At 37.4% G+C, this 21,157-nt stretch overlaps 2 protein-coding genes and 1 non-coding gene across 4 annotated transcripts in view; 2 read left to right on the top strand and 1 right to left on the bottom strand.

The window, feature by feature from the left end:
• The first annotated feature begins 519 nt into the window (after positions 1 to 519).
• Positions 520 to 5,375, top strand: LAMTOR5 (late endosomal/lysosomal adaptor, MAPK and MTOR activator 5). Its single transcript, XM_034414806.3, has 4 exons — positions 520 to 649; positions 825 to 886; positions 3,442 to 3,559; positions 4,555 to 5,375. The coding sequence occupies exons 1-4, from the start codon at positions 615 to 617 to the stop codon at positions 4,613 to 4,615; spliced, it is 276 nt and encodes a 91-aa protein (XP_034270697.1). The 5' UTR covers positions 520 to 614; the 3' UTR covers positions 4,616 to 5,375.
• Positions 5,376 to 8,386: 3,011 nt separating this feature from the next.
• The window catches only part of SLC16A4 (solute carrier family 16 member 4), a 15,955-nt gene continuing 3,184 nt past the window's right edge, over positions 8,387 to 21,157 (top strand). The window contains exons 1-7 of the mRNA XM_034414805.2: positions 8,387 to 8,552; positions 12,744 to 12,876; positions 13,321 to 13,464; positions 14,807 to 14,968; positions 15,769 to 16,329; positions 17,873 to 18,084; positions 19,922 to 20,015. Of these exons, the coding sequence (XP_034270696.2) occupies positions 8,421 to 8,552; positions 12,744 to 12,876; positions 13,321 to 13,464; positions 14,807 to 14,968; positions 15,769 to 16,329; positions 17,873 to 18,084; positions 19,922 to 20,015 (1,438 nt within the window). The 5' untranslated portion in view covers positions 8,387 to 8,420. The remainder of the gene's footprint in view (positions 8,553 to 12,743; positions 12,877 to 13,320; positions 13,465 to 14,806; positions 14,969 to 15,768; positions 16,330 to 17,872; positions 18,085 to 19,921; positions 20,016 to 21,157) is intronic.
• LOC117664063 (uncharacterized) overlaps positions 16,697 to 21,157 on the bottom strand; it is a 23,579-nt gene continuing 19,118 nt past the window's right edge. For both annotated transcript variants that reach the window (XR_015733070.1, XR_015733071.1), the window contains exons 4-7: positions 20,498 to 20,606; positions 18,862 to 18,919; positions 17,959 to 18,081; positions 16,697 to 17,481 (exon numbers count right to left, since the gene is read on the bottom strand). This is a non-coding gene — a transcript (uncharacterized LOC117664063). The remainder of the gene's footprint in view (positions 17,482 to 17,958; positions 18,082 to 18,861; positions 18,920 to 20,497; positions 20,607 to 21,157) is intronic.

The following is a 21,157-nucleotide window of genomic DNA, read 5'->3' as shown; positions in this document are numbered from 1 at the left end:
TAGAAAGCTAAACAGGGCGCTTCTGATCTGATGCTAAACATCAGACTTATATATGGTTTTATTATATTTATTTACTTATTAGACATAAGTAAATCTAACGTCTAGCGCATATGACTCCGGGCGGCGTACACAATGAAAACATAAAGCTAAGCAGTCTGGAGAATTCACACACAACCATTAAAAACCAGTTAAAACCAATTAAAAACTATTATTTCATTATTCACACACAATGTCAGGATCCTAGCTATGTGCAAGCAGGCACCAACGGTTGCAAACGATGCTCAACCCCAAGCAAAAATCTAAAATCATTTTCGATAGGAGGAATTTATTTATCTCGCCGACGAAATAAAACAAATCTTAACGCTCCAATACAAATACATGTTCCGTACCAAAAAAAAACAACAAAAAAACCCTAAACAAGCTATGTTTTAAACACAACGGAGCGCGATCCCTTTTCCGCAGAAACCCATTTTCTTCGCGTTTTCCGAACAGCGTTAATTTTCACCGAGAGGAATTTAGGTCTTCGCGAGCCACCGTCTGAGCCTTGCCAGTCACGTGGCTCCGGATCAGCTGATCAGGATTCGAGGGCTGCCGGAGAAGCTGCGATCGGCAAAATGGAAGGGACGCTGGAGTCGCATTTGGAAGATACGTAAGTGACGCTAAGGACGGCGCTCCTGCCCGCGGGACGTGAACGACCGGCAGGTTCTCTCGCTCCTTTTAAAGAAGGGCAGCCGGCCTGTGGTTGGTGGGGGTGGGGTGGGCTGGGGGATGGTTTCTTCTCTGGCCGGTTCAACGCTCACCCGTGCCGTCTCCTTTTTCCTTAGTATGAAGAATCCCTCCATTGCGGGAGTCCTCTGCACCGATTCTCAGGGGCTAAATTTGGGCTGTAAGTAGACACTTTCCGGGGACAGAAGCCTCCTTCTCACCCCGCCAGAAGCTCTGCGCGTATTCCAAATCCGCTTGTCTTCTCCTTCCTTCGTTTTTAAACACTTTAGTCCAGTGGTGGGATTCAGCCAGTTCGCACCAGTTCGGGAGAACCGGTTTTTAACTTTCTGAGCAGTTTGATGAACTGGTTGTTGGAAGAAATCATTAGGGCAGAGAACCTTGTTGTTAAATTATTTGAATCCCACCACTGCTTTAGTCCCCATGCCATTTCAAGCGCTGCACCTTCGTCCCTGCGCTTCTCAGTTCTTGCTTTATTTTGAATTTCGATTAAAGCCTTATACAGCAGTGCTTCCTCTCTCCCCCCAGTCTAAACTACTCTCTTGGAAGTAGTTTCGTGATAATTTAGGATGTACCGGTAATCCTCGATTTACGACCACAATTGAGCCCAACATTTGTGTTGTTAAGTGAGACATTGGTTAAATTGAGTTTCGCCGCATTTTACAGCCTTTCTTGACACCGTTGTTAAGTGAATCACTGGTTGTGATGTTAGTAACCTGGTTGTTAAGTGAAGCTGGCTTCCCCATTGATGTTGCCTGTCAGAAGGTTGCAAAAAGTGATCACATGACACACGGACACGGACACAGCAACTGTCATAAATATGAACCAGGTGCCAGGCTTCTGAATTTTGGTCACATGACCATGGGGATGCTGCAAAGGTAATTGTGAAAAATGGTTATAAGTCACTTTATTCAGTGCCGTTGTAACTTTGAACGGTCACTAAATGAACTGTTGTAAATCGAGGACTACCTATATTAGATTATTTTTTTGGCTGTGAGAAGTAAAAATGAAATAGGGCAGCATAGTTGGATGGAGAATTCTGGGAGTTGAAGTCCACAAGTCTTAAAGCTGCCAAGTTTGAAGACCTCTGAAATAGGGTTTATTACTCGGTTTTCCCATACTCCCCCCCCCATCCCCTTTAACTGCTTTTTTATTTTTTTACTTCTGCCCAAGCAGTCCCCTTGGTGGCTGAGTTCTCTCATTTTCACATGCATCCATGCTCTCTTTCTCTTTTTGTTTAGAAATTCTAACAGAGTCCACAAACCTGGCTTATATGGGCCTCTTGCTATTAGCCTCCTTTAATCCCTGCTAACAAATGAAATAGCAAGTGGTGTTTTGTTTTTGTTTGTTCTTTTAAATTCTGGGAATGCCTATCCAGAATTTTGACATCTTATTCTCTGGCAGCGATGAAGAATCCAAGCTAGAAACGTGGCAGTGATAATCACAGCTTATTAAACTTTTTTTGCCACTCAACTCTCAGCAACTGGAGGAAGTTCACAGCAATCAAAGAAATTACAATTAAACCAATTAAGCCTTAAAAAATAAAGATAAAAGATGCAATCATGATGCGGTGTGTAGTCTCACTGTCCCTTGCCAAAGGCCTTCATGGCTTTTCTGGGCAACAGCAGAGAGAGGGTCATCTAGATCTTGGGGGCAACCTCATCCCAGAGGGCAGGCAACAGCTACAGAGAAAGGGAACTTCTGAGGTTCTGAAAAATCACATTGTTTAATTGAAGGAACCCAGAACGTGCCAACACTATAGAATTGAATTTGCCAGGAGATGTTATGGGAAGCAGGTGGTCCCTCAAGTAACCAGGCTCTATGCCATGTAGGGCTTTATAGAAAACAGTTCTTTAAATTGCATTTGGAAGCAAACCAACTAGTGGGTTTGTGAAGCAGAGGTGTTAGATGGGCATGCTGAGGCATGAGTGGCTGTCTGAAGGCCCACCCACCCCCATCTAAGAAAGGGCCTTAGTTTTGTTGCAGCAATTTGTATTTGCAAAACTACTGAGCCAACTGAATTTTAGTCAGCATGTTCTTAGTTTCTGATTCACTGTCGTTATGCAGATCCAGCAATTGAGTGTATTGTATGAATGTTGCTCCCATCATCTGCATATCAGGGGTGAAATGCTCCCGGTTCAGACCGGATCGCCTGATTCGGTAGCGATGGCGGCGGGTGGTTCAGAGAACTGGTAACAAAAATCCCTCCCCCCCCCATGCCCAGCTGAGCCGCACGATCATCAGACGCTTTTTTAAAAATATTTTTAAAAGCATTCTTCCTAAAGGATAAGAGGAAAGCACCAAGATGCTTGGAGCTTACAAAGGAGACCAAGAGGTAATCTTCCTCACCTTTGGCTTACAGTTGCCAAAATTAGCAACTCCACATTAGACAAGCCTTTCCATCCCTCTGCTAGACCCAGAATCTAGTTAATAATTGTAAAGCTGTAGCAAATAAGTGACATAATAAAAGCCTTGGTCATATCCAAAAGTCCAACTGTTTCAGGATTTTATTAGTCAACCAGTTTCTGAAAATGTTATGTAGCTGTATCAGTATCAGCTGCACTTTGACTTTGCAACTACCGGTAGTAACTGGACATATTGTCAGAAATCCAGACAATTCCTGCAATTTGCAGTTAATTATTTGGGGAGAATGTTTATTCTTCTTTATTGCTAAATACAGAACATTTTTCTTTTGAATGATGCACAGTTATCTTCTAGGTCGTGGCACCCTTTCAGATGAGCATGCAGGTGTAATATCTGTTTTGGCCCAGCAAGCAGCAAAATTAACTTCTGATCCAACAGATATTCCTGTTGTATGTCTTGAATCAGACACTGGGTAAGCATAATTAATACAGTTTTAAAGACCAATGTATGATTCCATAAATATTGATGGATTCCAGTCCATTACAAGGAGAACTCATTTACTATTTTTGCCTCCAAGCTCTGGAGTGTTCTTGGCAATTTTCAACCTAATTTTTGTAAAAGTAAAAAAAAAAAAACTTTGGTAATTATTTTTGAAAATGGTTTGCAGTTGCCTGATTCCTGATTGTTAGGGCTGAGAAAGAGTAAGTGACCCGAGGTTATTCAGCTGGCTTTATGGTACTAGAATTCCATCTCCTGTTTCCTAGCCTAATGCCTTAACTATCACACCAAACTGGCTCTTTTAATAGCAATAGCATTTAGAGTTCGTAGTGCTTTACAGGCTTCTCTAAACGGTTTACAGAGTCAGCATATTGCCCCCAAAAATCTGGGTCCTTTTTTTTAACTGATCTTGGAAGGATGGAAAGCTGAGTCAACCTGGAGCCTGGTGAGATTCGAACTGCCAAATTGCAGACAGCCAGCACCAGCAGTCAGCAGAAGTAGCCTGCAGTACTGCATTCTAACTACTGTGCCACTGCGGCTCTTAATCTTGGATTTGAATCCTTAATTCATTTTTATTACCCCCATGAGCTATATTTTGGAGTCGTTGGGAATAAACCTGGGTTTTCCATTGGGTGTGGAGTTCCCATGGAAACATGGAGTCCATTAAATGGCTGGTATAAGTTTGCATTCTTCCATGTTTAATTATTATAGTGTTTTCACTGTATAAGTTGTATAACTTGTATTCATTATGTAATTTTTGCATTGTATATTCTGGACAAGGTCATACGCAAGTGAGATGGGTGGCTATATAAATTCAATAAATAAAACACCAGGTTCAACCAGTTATGTAACTATAGGAATTATAAAATCATCAATAACCCCAATCTGCACTATTTTCATTAATATTTTGTGTTTGCTTACAATATAAAAAAACATCTATAATTTATTGTTTGTTTTGTTTTTTTCCAGCAATATCATGATCCAGAAGCATGATGGCATCATAGTGGCAGTACATAAAATGGCATCTTAATTTTGCACATTCACAGTATTCATTGCTCTTCAAGAAATCACTTTTGTGGAACTGTCTTCTGCCAATTAATACAAATGGGATATCCAAACTCATGAAGCCAGAACCTAATTAAATCTATCAACATCCTCACTTGCCTATCTTGATACAGTGTATCTACAGAACTTCCATTGTTTATCTTTTGAGTAATGAAGCACTTTTTTTTTATTGCTGGAAAGACAGCAACTTAACAGATGGCCCCAATGTTAGAGGAATTCAAAAAATTGTTGAGGACAGTAATGCATTCTATCTTGACTAAATATTGTGCATCTACTTGGATGTAGCAGAAGAATCTGTTAAGAAAATCTTGTCTTCTTCCTTGGCACATTGAAACTAAAAGTCTATTTCATCTCAAGCTTGGCTCTTGGTGATTTACGTGGCCATATTTATGTAGCTTTGTTGCCGTCAAATGCAAAAGGTTAGCCATTGTCGTCTTCTCTGAGATACTTTTCAATTTTTCACCCTAGTCTATAGTTTTCGATATCCTATCTCAGTCCAAATACTGATCATGACCAATTCAGCATAACTTTCTAGATCAGTCAAGGATGAACAAATATTGCCACCTTGCAAAAAAAAAAAAAAAAAAGGCAAAAAAAGTATTGCCTCCTTGCATATTGATAAATATTTATAGATGTTTCATAATAACAGCAATGTGGTTTTTGCACTGCTCTTTTCTGAACAGTAACCTAGAAAATAAATGAGAACAACTTCTCCTCTAACCAGTTATTAACTAATGTCATGATCTTATTTGGTTGATGAGGCTATCACATTCTTTTATGTGCTGGCTACTAAAAACATACCAACAGGTTCAATACTATGTTTCTTGCCCTAAATTTTAAGATGTAAATTTGTATGCTTATACTTAGAAAACAGTTCATCAGAATTAAGCCCTAGGGACATAATTCAATTAAGGTTTGGGACTGCTTCTGGTTCTGTTTGAATAAAAGGAAATTAACAAGAAAATAGAACAAGATGGTATACCCTATGGGTTGTTTTTAATACAATTTTACTGACTTTCTATCCAAGTAAAAACTACATAAGTCCTTTCAGTTACTCTTAAAATTCTGCTGCTCCAAAATTAAAATACTTAGCAGCAAGAGTTTGAAAGAAATCTGATGCCCTTAGTTTTCTGCCAAAAAAAGTAATTATTTGGCATTGTGAGAGTCTACTTAGCCAAAGGGGATAATTTTTTTTAAGAAATGGAAATGATGATAGAAGCTGGTAGCAAAGGATCATAGAGCCAGAAACAGTAAGTACCATACGTTTCCACAACATGCTATTTAGACTATGATTGACTGAAATCTATTTCATTGGCTGGATTGGCATTAACATCCTGAGCCACAAATTAGCCAACTACATCTTCACATGTTCAACAAATCAGCTACCTGGTAAATACACATCACTGGGATGGATAAGATTGCACAGAAGAAAGGCTGGAAGTCTTAACAGATTTACTGTACAAGCAGAATAGAGGTTTTGCTGTCTTTATACTCAGCAGTTCCTAAAGAAAGAAATATGCTACCTAGGTGGGTGATCTACAGCTCAAGGTTGAATTGTGGAGTTCTTGTTTTCTGAGTTTGGTTATTTGCTTGCAGAATATCAGTACTCTATCCAATACTAGTAACAGCATCAGAGCACCAGGGACTCCACAGACATTCAGAAGAGTCTGCATTCTCTTGAATATGGGCAGAGCTCTGCAGAATCCAATATAAACAATGGCCCTTCAGACTCCTTCCCCAACTACACATTTGGGGACAGAGACAATTTCCCGTCAGACTTTCTTCCTTCCCCCATGCATACAGGAGAAAACTTACGGGGCTTTATATTAGATTCTGAAATATTTTTATTGTTCCCTTCCTTTCAACTTTTAAATTGTAATGGTAAATAATAGTAAAACCATCCAAGATTGTGGGTAAAACGGATAAGATTTGGGGGGGAAGAGGGATATGAGACTGATAGTTTAAATGTTGACAGTTGACAATGTGGGTGACTACAGATTTCCTAAACTCTGTATTGAATGCTAGTCAGGGATATGATTGGGACACTAGGCATTCTTCCATAGAGAAAGAAAACATCTGGATGAGTATTGTGTCCTTTGGACATTTAGCTGAATCTGCCTGTTCCTTGCTACAATGCACAAATTGGCATTTTAGTTAAAGGGCTTCGTTAGCTTGCAATTAGTTTCTGCAGAAAGGAAAAAAATAACACAAAGCTATGTATACAATTACTAACCACAGCAGTAAACCACTGTTTACAACATAGTACTACTGTTTCGATGTGTACATTCACACTAAGAATAAAATATCTAACCAAACCTTGGCTCTACTGCAATATGACATCTGCACTGTAGAAGAACATCCTAAATCCAAATCACTGAGGATTTTTATGTAATGAAGGAAAGTTAAATTTGCAAGTCTGTACTGATGATTTTGTGTCAAGCCATTTCCAAAACTATTTTATGTCAGCAAGAAAAATAAAAAGTGACAACTTCTCTAGACATGTAATTCCCTTAGCTGGGGAATTCTGGGAGTTGAAATTACCAAATTTGAAAAACACTGGGTTAGTCTTAATTGGCTTTCAAGCAATTATTTTTAAAGGGCTGTGGCTGATAATAACCATCTCTCAGGACACCGTGTAACTTGTGGAAATGGTTTTTGATTATTCAAATGTAAAACTAGAGTATTACTGTTTTAAAGTCTATTACAACCATGAAATAAAAGAAAGTGCAATATCATGGCCTGGATATCAGAAACAAGTGATTTTTCCAATCTAACTAATTGGCATTCAGTCAATGAAACATACCTCTCTTTGAAGCTGAATTAAAAAGGCAGGACCTAATTGAAAAGAGGAAACTGATTTAAATTGCTGGAGTTACAACCATATTTATAGTTTCAGTTGTGATCTATAAAATTGTTTTACTGACTATACATTGGTCAGATAAATTTGTATGTTTAACAACAAAAATGAATACAAATAACATGTAGCTCCATTGAAACTTTTTGATGGGTCAGGACTCTTTAAAAAATCATCTAGGAAGTCCTGTTCATCTTGTAACAAATACAAGCTCATTAGTAATATCTGAATATTTGCACAACAAAGTTAATTTTTAAAGCAGTTCTATTTAATATTTTTAATGCAATGTCAAAACTTACTAGAAAGTTAAACAATCCATAATTGCTTGTTTAGAAAAATGGATCAAACTAGGGTTTCTTTAAAAAATAAAAAAAAATCTTCAATTACATTGTTGCTAGGGGAAAGATTACACTGGAGAAGATGAAGAGGTGATTACTTGCTGATCAAAACTTACAGGTGCTCTGGCAAACTAAATGGAACTGAACAATATGCTTGAGAAAAAGGAGAAGAGAGCAAATAAAGAGGAAGCAGCAAAGCTAAACACATCACAAAAGAAACAGCTTTGGGCTATTTTCATCAGATTCTGGTCTGCTTGTCAGGACCCACATTTTAAAAATCCAGAGGCTATAGAACAACTTTATTTTAATGCCTATTTTAAAGGCCTATCTTTGTTTACTTAAAAGCATTGGCAGGGGCCATGAAGCAACAGCAGTGCCAATCTTTGCTAACAGAAAAGAGGGGAAAACTAAAAAGATAGCAATTAAGCAATTAAGATAGCATCTTGGTTATGTTTCATCCTTTAAGACTTTTGGTTAATGATTAAATTGAAAGCCTGCAGCACATACCTATTAAAGCAATTGTGCTGACATGTTTTGAGAGGCAGACTGCCTTGGTTATTACATTTCTGGTAACGCCAATGGCAGCAACTGCCTGGAGTTCAGAAAAGGATGGGGAATCCGTTGAAAGTAATAAAAACAGTGAAGGTCCCGATAGCACAGCAGTTCCTGATGGAGGATGGGGCTGGCTGATTGTTCTCAACTTTTTTCTAGTAAGTAAGTAAGCAGATAAATTACCAGTACTATGTAGTGCGTGGTTTGGTGTTGCTTAAAAGTCATGACAAATGCAAAAGGCACTTGATTTTATCATGTGTGTAGAAATTTAAAAATATTGAAGAAAAAAGGAGAGGTTTTTCTCAGTTTAAATGGCCTGTAACATGTCACCAAAATCTAAAACTATACAAAGAACTTAAGGAATGGGTAAGAATTGTTGCCCCTTTGGTAAGAACTTATCAATCATTTGCAGATTTCTTAACAGAATGGAAAACATCAAAGAATACAAATTGTAGTACAAGATCCATACACTAGCATCTTTCTAGAGCTAGTATCTTTAGAATTAGTACTATGAATTTAATTGGAGAACTATTAGCTGAAATCATGTGCTGTGCTTAGCTATAATTTTGCTTGGTTTTAGCATTTAGCCAGACATTTTGGCTTATGCAGCAAACTATGGTTGAGTAAATCATGGCATATAGACTGATATGTGAATCCATGAAATTCCTGCTGTCTCTGGTAATAAACAATTTGTGTTACTCTGAAGGACATAGTAAGTATGGTCTGTATAGAAGTTACAATTGATTTTTGGTGATGAATGTGGTATACCAATCAGGTAGTCCTCTCCAGATCATGCTGATCGTGCTCTATTCCTACTGTAAAAAATTAACATCTGCCTAACTCTGACATAAGTTTGCTTTTGGTTGTGTGTTACAGTTCCCTACAGAAAGGGAAATAGTACAGTGCCATATAGTGTGAATTACAGTAAAAAAGAGATGACAAGAGTGTAGGCAACTGTATTCAGTGCATCCTTGCAGGTAGGGCTACAATTAGTAGTTTAACCAGAGCTGAGCAAATGCCCTCCAAGTCATGGCTGCCACCTGCTATTTTACCAGGAACTCTAAATCAGGAGAACCCTAATATTATGAGCCGGTGTTCTCTGAAGGAGCACAACTTCAAGAATCAAAGATGGTATAATCCTGACATCACTAGGCTTCTCAGTGAACAGCCACTCACCCCTTGCTTGAGTCTCACCCTGCCTGCAAGCACTGAATCAGGATATCTCCCATTTGGCCCAAGGAGGAGATATACAATTAGGTATTATTAACATACCTAATATCCTGTTTCCCTGAAAATAAGACCTATCCAGAAAATAAGCCCTAGCATGTTTTATGTGTGCGCCTAAAATAAGCCCCACTTAAGAGCCTGTGCAGCTGTCCGGCCACCCATTCCATCTGGTTGCTTGCAGTGCCACGGCCACAAGGCCGGGTGGTGGAGCTGCCCTATGTATCCCACACTGGCTTACCTCAGGGCCCCCGTAGCCAGGCCATCCACACCCTGACACCTGCCTTGCGGAGGCAGCACTAACAGCCATGTGCACCAGGAGCCCACATGGCCACCAGCCCACTTCTGCTTGTTCACAGCTGCAATGGAGCAAGAGGCTGAGTGGTGCAGGTGCCGCGGCCGCAAGGCAGGTTTCGAGGCATGGATGGCCTGGCTGCAGGAGCCCTGAGTGTGGGGCATCTGGGGCAGGTCCACCCCCTGCCTCACCTTGTGGCTGTGGCACCAGTGCGTAACTCAGCCTCCTGCTCCGTTGCGGCTGCAAACAAGTGGCCCAGTGGCCATGCAGGATCCTGATGGACTGGGTTGCCAAAGCTGCTGCAGTGAGGCGAGGCAGATGTTGGGGCATGGGTGGCCTGGCTGCGGGGGCCCTGAGGTAAGCCTGTGTGGGGCACTTGGGGCAGCTCCACCTTCCCCTGCCTCACAGCAGTGCCACTGGTGCACTGCACAGCCTTCTGCCCCACCATGAGCAAGCAGAAGTGGGCCTCCCGTACATGGGGGGGGGGAAATAAAGCACTTCCCAAAAATAAGCCCTAGTGCTTATTTTGCGGCCCAAAAGAAAATAAGACCCGGTCTTATTTTCGGGGAAACACAGGTACCTCATCTCTCACTTTGAACTAAGTGATGACCTTTCCCAGACACTTTATGTAGATGTAAGCAGAGTATACTCTTGTGTCTGTGATCTGTGGAACATCCATTCCCCAATTGTCACTACCAACTAGATTCATCCAATTGCAAAGTAGCAGTATCCTAAAAGAAAGCCAATTCCAAGCTTTCACAGGGGATTCAAAAGGATACTGGGATCCACAACACTGAGGACTGCCAATGGGCTTTGTCAAAAAGCCCAAATATTTTGTGTGATATATCAGAGAAACAGAAGAAAAGCAGAAAGCTGTGTACGTCTGAGAGAAAAGTGTGGGGAAGGGCAGAGAAATATATGAAGCAGAACTGAATGCAAAGGGAGAAGGGTATTATAGCACTCCCACCAACCCAATGGCATTCTTGATACAATGGATTGTTTAGCAAGCTTATCCAAAACTAAATAGTTCTATTTAACTCAGAATAGTTTCTAAAAGAATAGAAACGACCACTGCACAGTCTGCACTCTGAATCACTGTAATGTGGGGTTTTGCAGCAAGGGAAATGTTGCTGTTTAGAATTTTATTAGAAGCACACAACTGCTAGACAATGCCAAGAAAAGCCTAGGCTGTATAGGTTTGATGGGTTAGTTGAGTTGGAGGTTGATTTTATTGTAAAGTGAAAGCCAAAAAAGCCCATCACAGTTCTTTCTCATCACAATCATGTTTCTCAGGATATTTTTTAATGGCCAACCTTATCCTATGGTGACAATAGCCATTGTCAGCCCAGTGCCTAAACCACATCCCTTTCTCTGTTTAGAAATGGGATTGAAAATGTTCTGCCCTATTGTGGGCCCACCACCAGCAATACTGACCCTGGGTCAATTCCATAGCAAGCTTAAACACTCATCCCATCTCATTTGCTGTCTGCCATGCCTGAAAAGAGAAACTGAGGCACAAGAGAGAGGGCATTATTTGAATGTGTATAGACAGGATACAGACAGAGGTGGTACAGTTGACAGTTCAAACAACTTCTGAAAAAAAAACCCTCACCGAAGAATTTTGAATAAGCTCGATTCTTATGAATTTATGCTGACTCTGTAAACCACTGTAGAGTGGTATACAAGTCTAAGTGCTACTGCTATTGAATACTTCTATTCCTGTCCTGGATAAAGGACAGGAAACAAAATGTGGGAATATATGGCTGCAAAGATATTACTTTCAGAAATCAGAAGGTCCTCCTAGTAATAGATTTGTGCCTCAGGTGTGTAGAAACATAAAGGATAGAAAGCAAGAAGCATTTCAGAAACGAAAATGATTTTTAATGAGTTAAAACAAAACTTCAGGGAATCCATGGTTTACACATCTTTATTTATGCAATTCCAATGGAGACCAATATTATGTACCATTTTCATACAGTTGTGCAATGATTTCATGTGTGCAAAAACTAGTCTATATAACCGTTTCTCCAACAAAGCCCTGGCATAAAGTAGGAATTGCTCATACAGGAAGTCCTCATTTAGTGACAGTTGGGACAGTCTACTTGGTCGCTAGGTGAAACTGCTACTGTGCTTATGATCTATTTCACATTTCCTTTGTTTTTACAGATTTGGGAAGGTTGTAAATGTGAGGATTGGTTGCAAAGTTACTTTTTCATCACCATCACAACTGCAGACAGTTGTTAAACAAGGACTTGTTATTATTGTTTATAATGTGTATCCAATGCTTCTTCCAGATATATTTTTCCTTTATGCTTAAGTTCTGAGGGCATTCCATTTTTGAAAACATAGATTTGACTTCTCATTATATCTGAATTCATCTCTTCTGGTGATCTTGGCCAAACCAGGATTCCTCAGCCTGATCTTTATCACAATTTTGTATGAAAATTTTGCAGTTTCCTCCCTTCTTCTGTTCACCATCACAAAAGTCTGTGATGTTATTAAGGCTGACAGATCATAGCTCAGCCAAAGTAGTCCAAAACATGAAATTTATGTTTTAAAAATACTTCATATCACCATTATTTGAGCAAACATGACAGGTTTCAAAATATTCATGATAAAACTACAAGCTTTCAGCAAAGGTCACCCATTCCTCTTCCCTTAATTTTTTTTTCTCAGATCAGTTACTAAATGGACTTTGTTGAGTCTGACAACGTGATGCCTAGTTTCATCCTCTGATCATTTAAATGTAACACTGCAGAGTTTCACAATGGAGTGCCAATTAATACTCCATTTTGCATTTCAATTAATATGATACTCATGATTTTTATAGGTAAATGTATTTGTAATTGGAACACTGAAAAACTTTGCCATTTTCTTTGTGGCTTTTCAAGAAGACATTGGTGGCTCTTCTGAACATGTCAGTTGGATTGGCTCCATTATGTCCTCACTTCGATTCCTAGCAGGTTAGTATAATATTGGTTTAAATGCACTTGACTGGACTGTGTTGAGATTATGTCAGTGTAAGGCCCATTCATGATTGGTGTCCAATTTGCGAAGTCTTGCCCCTAGAGCTGGGGGGAAGGTGGTACTCTTACTCAGAATGCCAACTGTGCTTGAAAAGCCTAACCCCAAGCCTCCTACCTATATCTGTGAGTTAAAACAATTTACCCATCTTTTAGTCATTTGCCAATCTGGTTTACTGACCATAACTCACACATTAGAGTTCTCATGTGTAGTTTTCATAAATCAAAGTCTTTATGAAAACCATTGTAAGTTTAATAAACAAAAATAGATAGTTTGGTAATTCCTTAAAGCTTAAATATTTTCCCCTCGGTGTTTTCCGTCCCAGAAGTGGTATCTATTTCTCGAGCTATCATTAATGCCAATTTCCATCTGCTCTGTTCCAGCACCTCTGGTAACTACAGTGTGTGAAATGCTAGGAGAACGGAAAACTTCCTTGTTAGGGGCTCTCCTGGTTGGTGCTGGTTTTCTTATTAGCACTCTGGCCACAAGTATTCCTTTTCTTTGGGTCTCTATGGGACTCCTAACAGGTAAGCGTACCATGTCAAGTATATTTAAGAAGCCCCTCCAGAAACTTTCCAGAAATTGAAATTATACAGGAAGATAATGTGTATCAACTGTTCATTGTCGAAAGTTGGATTTTCTGGGCATTTTCATAATGCTATTCCCTATCAAAAAGACCTGTAATCTGTTTGGACTGGCAGTGCTGCAAAACAAAAGGAAACCCCTCAATTTAGTGGACTGTTCAGAGAGAAGAGGAATCCATTAAATGGTGAAAGAGATATTTCCAGCCCAAAAATACACTTGGCTTTGTACTTCAGGAAAGGCAGAGAAAGGAATCAATGTCAGATGCTGCTTTTAGCCAGTTGTATTAACTATTCACATCATTCTTAATCTTGTTTCTGCCTGAATTTTGGGCAATAACAAGATCCAAAAAAATTTGTACATTAAATCCATGCTGCTAAATCGAGGCTGTTAAATGGAATACTACAACAACTGACTATTTTAAGTTGATGTTCTGTCCTTAAGTAATTAAGGAATACTTAAAACCATGGTATTTAATTTGTTCCTTCCTGCATCATCTTTTGAGGAACATGAATAATTCCTTACCTGAGGCAAGGCCAGAGAGTACTCAATCATACTTCTTTACATTGTCCTTAAAACTTTAAAAATTCTTGATTAAATTGAATGCTTGTATTGGAGACAGATACAAAGATAAAATACTACAAAAGCTTTTGTTATATTGCTACTCTTAGAAATATATTCTTACCTTTATATCACTTCACATTAAGAAGCTGGTTAGATATTTAACAACATTGCAATATTATATAGAATGATGGCATGATGCTGATTCTGATAAGGCAATGATTAGCCAGGGTTTTAAGGTTTCCATGTTTGTTGTATGTATTTTGTTTTAGAGAAGATTAAGCCTTTGACATAGTAACATCATATCACAGAATTATGGTCCCTAAATGTGTACTATGTCAGCAACTGAGTTACTCTTTTTTTACATGACATCATTTCAAATTAAGGATTACTGCATTCAAAATAAACTTACCAAACCTCAGACTAGAGATCTGTCTGTGGCTATTAATATGGAAATTCTAGAATGCAACATAAGCAGTCAACAATCCAAACTTTTTTTTTCTTTTGTTTCCAACAACATCGTTGGAAGTAATTATTTATCTTGTTATGGAGAAAAAAGTAAAGACTAAAATACAATTGCTTCAGAGTTAAAAACTGTCCACCTGAAATCATTGTGTATTTGTGCGATTCACTACTTGTATTCATGAAAGGCTGTTTGATTAAATGAAATAAAAATACATTCCTATAGAAGATTCTGCCTCTGCTCATGATGTTTTCTTTCTTTAGGGCTGGGTTTTTGTCTGTTATATCAGATAGCTGCTGTCATGGTAGTTAAGTACTTCAGGAGATACTTGGCTCTAGCCAATGCAATTGGCCGCTCGGGAATGGGGCTGAGTGTTGTGCTAACACCACTTGTTCAATTCCTGATAGAAATGTATGGTTGGCAAGGTTAGTCATCTTCATTTCTTATATCTTTACACTGTTAATATGTGAAAGTAAGTTGATAAACTTAAAATGACAGTCAAATAATAACGGAGCTCTCATTCTCTTTCAGTCATTCAGTTTCCTCTGAGTTTCCTCTCAGTGAGATAAATGAAATGAGAAATCTGCTTTGTATCCTTCTGATACAAAAGGAAAGATACATTGTGCTTTAGATTTTCTATTTTAATTGCTCTGAGTTTCTGACAGGACAATTTTAGAAAAAGTTATAGAAACCAAGTTATTGCTATTCATTTGTCACCTCAGAGACACACGGGAAACAAATACTGCCAAAATAACATTTGAGAGATTAAAACAGAGGTTCATTTTAAATAGCTAGAAAACATTTTTTTTTCTTTTAAATTTCACTTATAAAATATAAAAATTAATACTGGCCTAGGGTGTTCATCAGTATTATTGGGAGGGGTGGGGGTGGGGGGGACATCTCGGAAAGATGGGCAATCTCTGATGATTGTCAAATGCATTATTATTAATATTGTTATTCACTTAAAGTGATAATTACCATATCTACTAATGATGGTCAATTTTATCTTTTTCTTTCAACAAAAAGAAAAAGCTTTGACATAATTTCAAGCAGTGCTGAAAGTAGATTCCATACAGCATAGGGAATAAGGAAATTGTTGGATACTGCTTGAAAACTACCAAAATAAATAGCCCTGAACAGGAAAATTTATCCAGATGTTAATTAGTTCTGTGACTAATGATTTTTTAAAAATGATTTTTAAAAATATCTTTTCCCATTCATTCAGGTTTCTTATTGATATATGGCGGCATCATATTGAACCTTGTACCTTCGAGCCTGCTACTACGGCCAGTTTATAAGAGAAAAACTAGAGACATAGGTCCTAAAAGTGAAGGCCAAATAGTTCTACTAAGTATGTTTCCAGAGACTTTCAAAGGCAGTCTAGATAAAATCTGCACCAGAGAATTGAACATTCTGGATCGTCCTAATCAAGAATGTGTTAAATCAGACAACCTACAACAGTCTGATAATTTAGCCCCAATTAACTACAAGTTTTCTGAAACGCCACAGAAAAACAGTTGTGTGGACTCCTACAAGAATGATAGCCAAACTGGTGATCAATGTTGCATCCAATCAAATGAGGAAGGAAAATCCAGGATGCAGCCTTTTATCCAGAAGCAATGCCATCTTGTTGTTTGTCACCTAAAAAATCCCTTTTTCTTTATTTTCACGTGGTCCTTTCTCTTCAGTCAGCTTGCCTATTTTATCCCAACTTTCCACCTTGCAGCCAGAGCCAAAACATTGGGTATTGACCCAATGGATACTGCTTACATCATATTAGTAGCTGGTAAGAAAAATCTCGAACTTTTAAAATGTTTCTTGTAAAATGTCACCATTACCTATCAGTGCAAATCATGATATTAATTATGTAATCACTAATTACATATGTAGCACATCAAAATGTATAATTGTTTATGGTTTAAAAGTCGACTCAAAAGAAATCAAGGCATGTGTGTTGATTCAAATTCAAAACCTTAACTCCATTATTAGATGAATACTGAAGTGAAGAAGAAATTACAACATAACACTAGAAAAAATATTTAATATATAGCTTTATGAAATGTGGTTATGCTGTAACTATTAAGACCTTTTATTCAAAGGCATACTTCTAAAATTGTGTATAGTTTTGGAAATCCATCTTGACAACAACAAAATATGTTCTTATATTTTATTAGCTTTAAAAAAATCGCCTCAGTACAAAACTGCTTCCATCTTTATTACATATTTTTCTTAAGAGATAAACCAATAGTTAAAATAACTTTATTATTCATTTTCAATTTAAACCAATCCTTTAAATTTTGCCTGAAAACGGAATAGGGGTTAAGAAACTGAGGTATCAGAGCCAAATCCACCTTAAACCTGATGTTGGGTACTCTCGAGGAAAAACCAAGTAGCTTATGTAGCAAGACAACTTACCAATGGGCAATTTGGGGGATGGACAATTACTCCAGATTCTAAACTCCAATTTCATTTAACAAAGCATTTTGCCATAAAATTACTGACCAGAGCTTGTGAATAAGTGTACAGTTTAATCATAGAAGAAATGTTTAGAATTCTCAGATATGAATATATCAGATAGAAACAGAACTTCAGCTCCATATGCCTAACAAAAATAAAGCAAAAATGTAGTATTCAACATTCATATAATTACATGTACTGGGCTTCAATCAATCGAATGTGGAGCTGAAGAAAAAAAGAAAGGGGAAAAAAAGAGTCTTCTAATGGTGAAAAGATGCTCCACTACAACATCCAGGAATTTTTCATACAGCGTACTGGGCAATTTTTGAGACATGTGGGAGAATGAGAGTCATCAGGAATTTGGTGTTGAATCTTGATAATGATAGAACTGAAAATATAAATGGATGGAAGACTTACCTCTCAGATAAGAAATCTGACAAACGAGGCCACAGCCAAGCAGCATGAGCATCTACCAGCAAGTCTATAAGTAGTATAGAAAAGGATATTTTGCAGATTATTTTTGCTTCATGTGAATTAGAATAATCTGGTTACCCTCAGACTTGGAATGACAGTTTATAAACCACTTTATAAATATTTACCATATGGCTCTTCACAGTGTTTTGCAGCATGATTCTTTTTCTGTTTATTAATGTTTTAATTAAAATAATACAAAATAAAATTAGGGGGAGCACAAAATCTGATACTAGGACCTAGATATTATTGCTAGATATATTTATGTCCACTGGTACTATATTGGTGGCTTAGGTTTTAGAAATTTACAAAGAGCCAGTTCTGTCTTTTTGATCCTTATTTAGCACCCAAAGAATTCTGTTTTAGAAATCATTATGTGTTTTTGTTCTGTTTTCTTTTAGGGATAGTAGAGACAGTCAGTTTATTGATCTCTGGCTGGATTGCTAATCAAAACTGGACTAAGACATATCATTACCATAAAACATACCTCATTCTTTGCGGGCTCACTAATCTGCTGTGTCCTCTGGCTACAACCTTCCCATTACTTATGAGTTACTCTGTAACTTTTGCCATTTTCAGTGGTGGATATCTTGCACTGTTGTTTCCTGTGCTGGTAAGTGGAAAAAAGTAATTGAACAATGAAAATATTAGAACAGTAGCACTTTACATTTCCAAATGATGAAATTTGCTTCAATTCAGTCAGTGCTAGAGAACTGGAGAATTGCACGTTTCAGGTCCAGTCAGAAACATGGACTTAGAAGGCAGAGAAGAACTGCACAGAAACACTGAAATATATTTTACTGATCCTAATTTATTATTAGTTAAGCACTGATCTGCACTTTCTTGGGGTTTTTTACCCTTGAAAACATTTCACTTCCCATGTAAGAAGCTTCAGAACTTACAGAACTGAAGAAGTTTCTTGGATGAGAAGCAAAACATTTTCAAGGAAAAAAAACCTCAAGATAGCTGTCTTTTAGAAAAGCATCTTTGGGACAAGTGTGACCTGGATGATTGGGAATCTCTGTAGACACTGATCTGCACTATCTTAGAGCCAATATTTTTATTAGGTTACTGCTATTTTAAGAGCCAGTTTGGTGGAAGGGTTAAGGTACTAGGCTAGAAACCAGAAGACTGTGAGTTCTAGTCCTGCTGGGAACAGTCTGCTGAGGAAGATGGTAATGGTAAGCCACTTCTGAAATCTTGCCAAGAAAACTGCAGGCACTAGTTCAGACAGTTGCCAGGAGTTAACACTGACTCAAAAAATGCTGTTTTTAATATTACATATTTAACTTTTAACTATTAGGTTTTAAAAGAAAACACAGCTCCAGACTGAAGATATTGCTATTTCTTCAAATTAATTATTCATTTACCATATTTGCATTCTCCTAACCTGAGTTTCCTGGATTGTAATCCTCTTCAACCCACTCACAGTATTTCATATTAGTGCACTGAAACAAAAAAACAATGCTCATTTTCAATAAATACTTCATACAGAGTAATTAATAAGAAATATTTATGGAAAGCTAAACCCCCTAAAATATATTTGGACAACTTAACTTACTTGATTTTCAACACTGCCTAGAGTCAATGACTATATAAATTTGATAAATACATTTTAAAACATTTATGTCATTGACCTTTTATCTTCCATCTATACTTTTGTGGAATAAGACTTATTATACTTATAAAACAATAAGCAAAGATGTAACACCTCTGAAATGTAGTCAGGTGTCAGGGACTTCATTTCCTGCTTTGAAAGCTGCTAGGCATATTTGACTATTAATAGACAAGCAGCTAGAATGTGATCCCAAATCACATAACACATTGACATTGTGGTATAGTTCAAATCTGAAATTTATCAGAGAAGTTGTTTTGGAATAGTTCGGCTAATAGGAATTAATATTTAAAATTTTTGTTGATTTTTAGTGGCTATTTAAATTTTTTTGAGATATTGTCTTTTGAGTTCAATTTGCATTCAACATATACTTTGTACTATGTAAAACTGAAACCTGTATTATCAGTATCACCAGGTTGCTTTGGCAGCCTCCAAGGCATCTGAAATTTTAGCTTCTTTAAGAGATGCTGTTCATAAACTGAAACCAACAGTTCACTTTTGTACAGTATTAAAATGTGCATGTGTATGAATGCTTAACAAGGGATAGACGTTTTTTGTCTTTTAATGTTGGCAATGTAAGAAAATTTAAGGTTCTTTAACTCATATGATTTGGTTTTGCTCTGTTATAGCTATATTATAATTTTATTAAATTACAACAAAGGTATTTATAGTAATATAAAAACATGGCTTTATCAAGCTTAGAATACAACAAATATCTCTCCGTGTGTGTCTCTCTCTCTCTTCTCTCTCTCTTCTCTCTCTCTTTCTCTCTCCATGCACTATAATAAATCTGTTTACTTGTCTTTTGAATAATAAATACTGGTTCCTTTAACAGGTAGATCTTGTAGGTGCAGCCAGATTTCATAGTGCCTTGGGAGTCGCTTCATTCATTGCTGGGTTTGGAGTTATTGTGGGACCTCCTATAGCAGGTAACATAATTATCATTTTCTTTCCTTGAAAAAATAATTCTAATCGTACAGTGCACTGCATTTTTCTTTCAAAATACAAACTATAATTTGACTTATATATGCATTTTACATTTAGGAAAAATCCTATCAAAAGTGTAAACAAAGTATCTGTGTAGAATTTGGCAATGTTGTACTTAGTGTTACATTTCATATTTAAATATTCTTCTACTCTTTCCCTCATTTCATCACCCTTAAATCTATTTCTAGTAAAGAGCAGAGATTTCTTTCTGTTCATAAAATGCCAGATATGCTGATCGGTCTGTGTAAAGAATAATAGCAGAATGTATCACCCACAATTACTACAGAGAAGAAATCATTATCTTCCTTATTTCTTCCTCAATCTCTTCTTGTAGTAAAGTTATCTTTTCTTACATTATAATTTTCTTTTAAACTTTTGTTAATAGATATCAGAGCATTATTCCTTTCTACTATTATAAGATTACCTCCTTGTAGGTCCAAATGAGTAGCTTAGTTCCTCAAAAAAAAACCTTATGGGCGTACACACAGCCGAAATCTGTATTTTAAATAGCTGTCAGCCAAACAGATGTATCACTGAAATTATGAAAAAAGAGTTGAAAGTCGAGGTAAACTACATAGATAGATTTTAACTTCTTTGTTTGTAGGTTAAGGATAATACTTTTCAGTCTTTATGGTATTTAAGCCATAAAGATTATTCAGTTATAAAAGGCTGTGAAATTCTGTGATTTTCAAAGGAGGTTCTACAGCTGCTTTTACAACAGAAAGAGGGGTGCCTCCAAACATTGTAAAGCACACCTTATGAACCCTTTGCACAGCCCTAGAAATAATAATTTGAATATAAAATATTTGTCAGTTCTTAATTATAAAAGAAAACACTCATGTTGTACTACAGACAATGCATTTCTTTTTATAAAGGCAGCAATGAAGGTAGCTATTGTTCAGAATAGATATCCTTTGGGAAAGATGTTGATAAGTAGAACATGAATAAATAGTAACAATAAACATGCTACAGCACGAATGCTACAGCTAGACCAAGTTGTTTACATCCATCTCTCTCTCTCTCTCTCTCTCTCTCTCTCTGTGTGTGTGTGTGTGTGTGTGTATGTGTGTAAGAGGCAGATAGG

This window comes from Pantherophis guttatus, chromosome 3, assembly GCF_059756535.1.
Source record: "Pantherophis guttatus breed Tessera chromosome 3, ASM5975653v1, whole genome shotgun sequence".
In the NCBI taxonomy this organism is placed as follows: Eukaryota; Metazoa; Chordata; class Lepidosauria; order Squamata; family Colubridae; genus Pantherophis; species Pantherophis guttatus.
Note: the sequence above shows the minus strand (reverse complement) of the source record. Positions and strands in the feature narration are given on the sequence as shown.

Bases quoted from the DNA above. Each gene is read 5' to 3' on its own strand.
- LAMTOR5 (XM_034414806.3), top strand. From the start codon at position 615: ATGGAAGGGACGCTGGAGTCGCATTTGGAAGATAC. The intron at 650-824 runs GTAAGTGACGCT...CTTTTTCCTTAG, and splicing joins GAGTCGCATTTGGAAGATAC to TATGAAGAATCCCTCCATTG. The intron at 3,560-4,554 runs GTAAGCATAATT...GTTTTTTTCCAG, and splicing joins TGTCTTGAATCAGACACTGG to CAATATCATGATCCAGAAGC.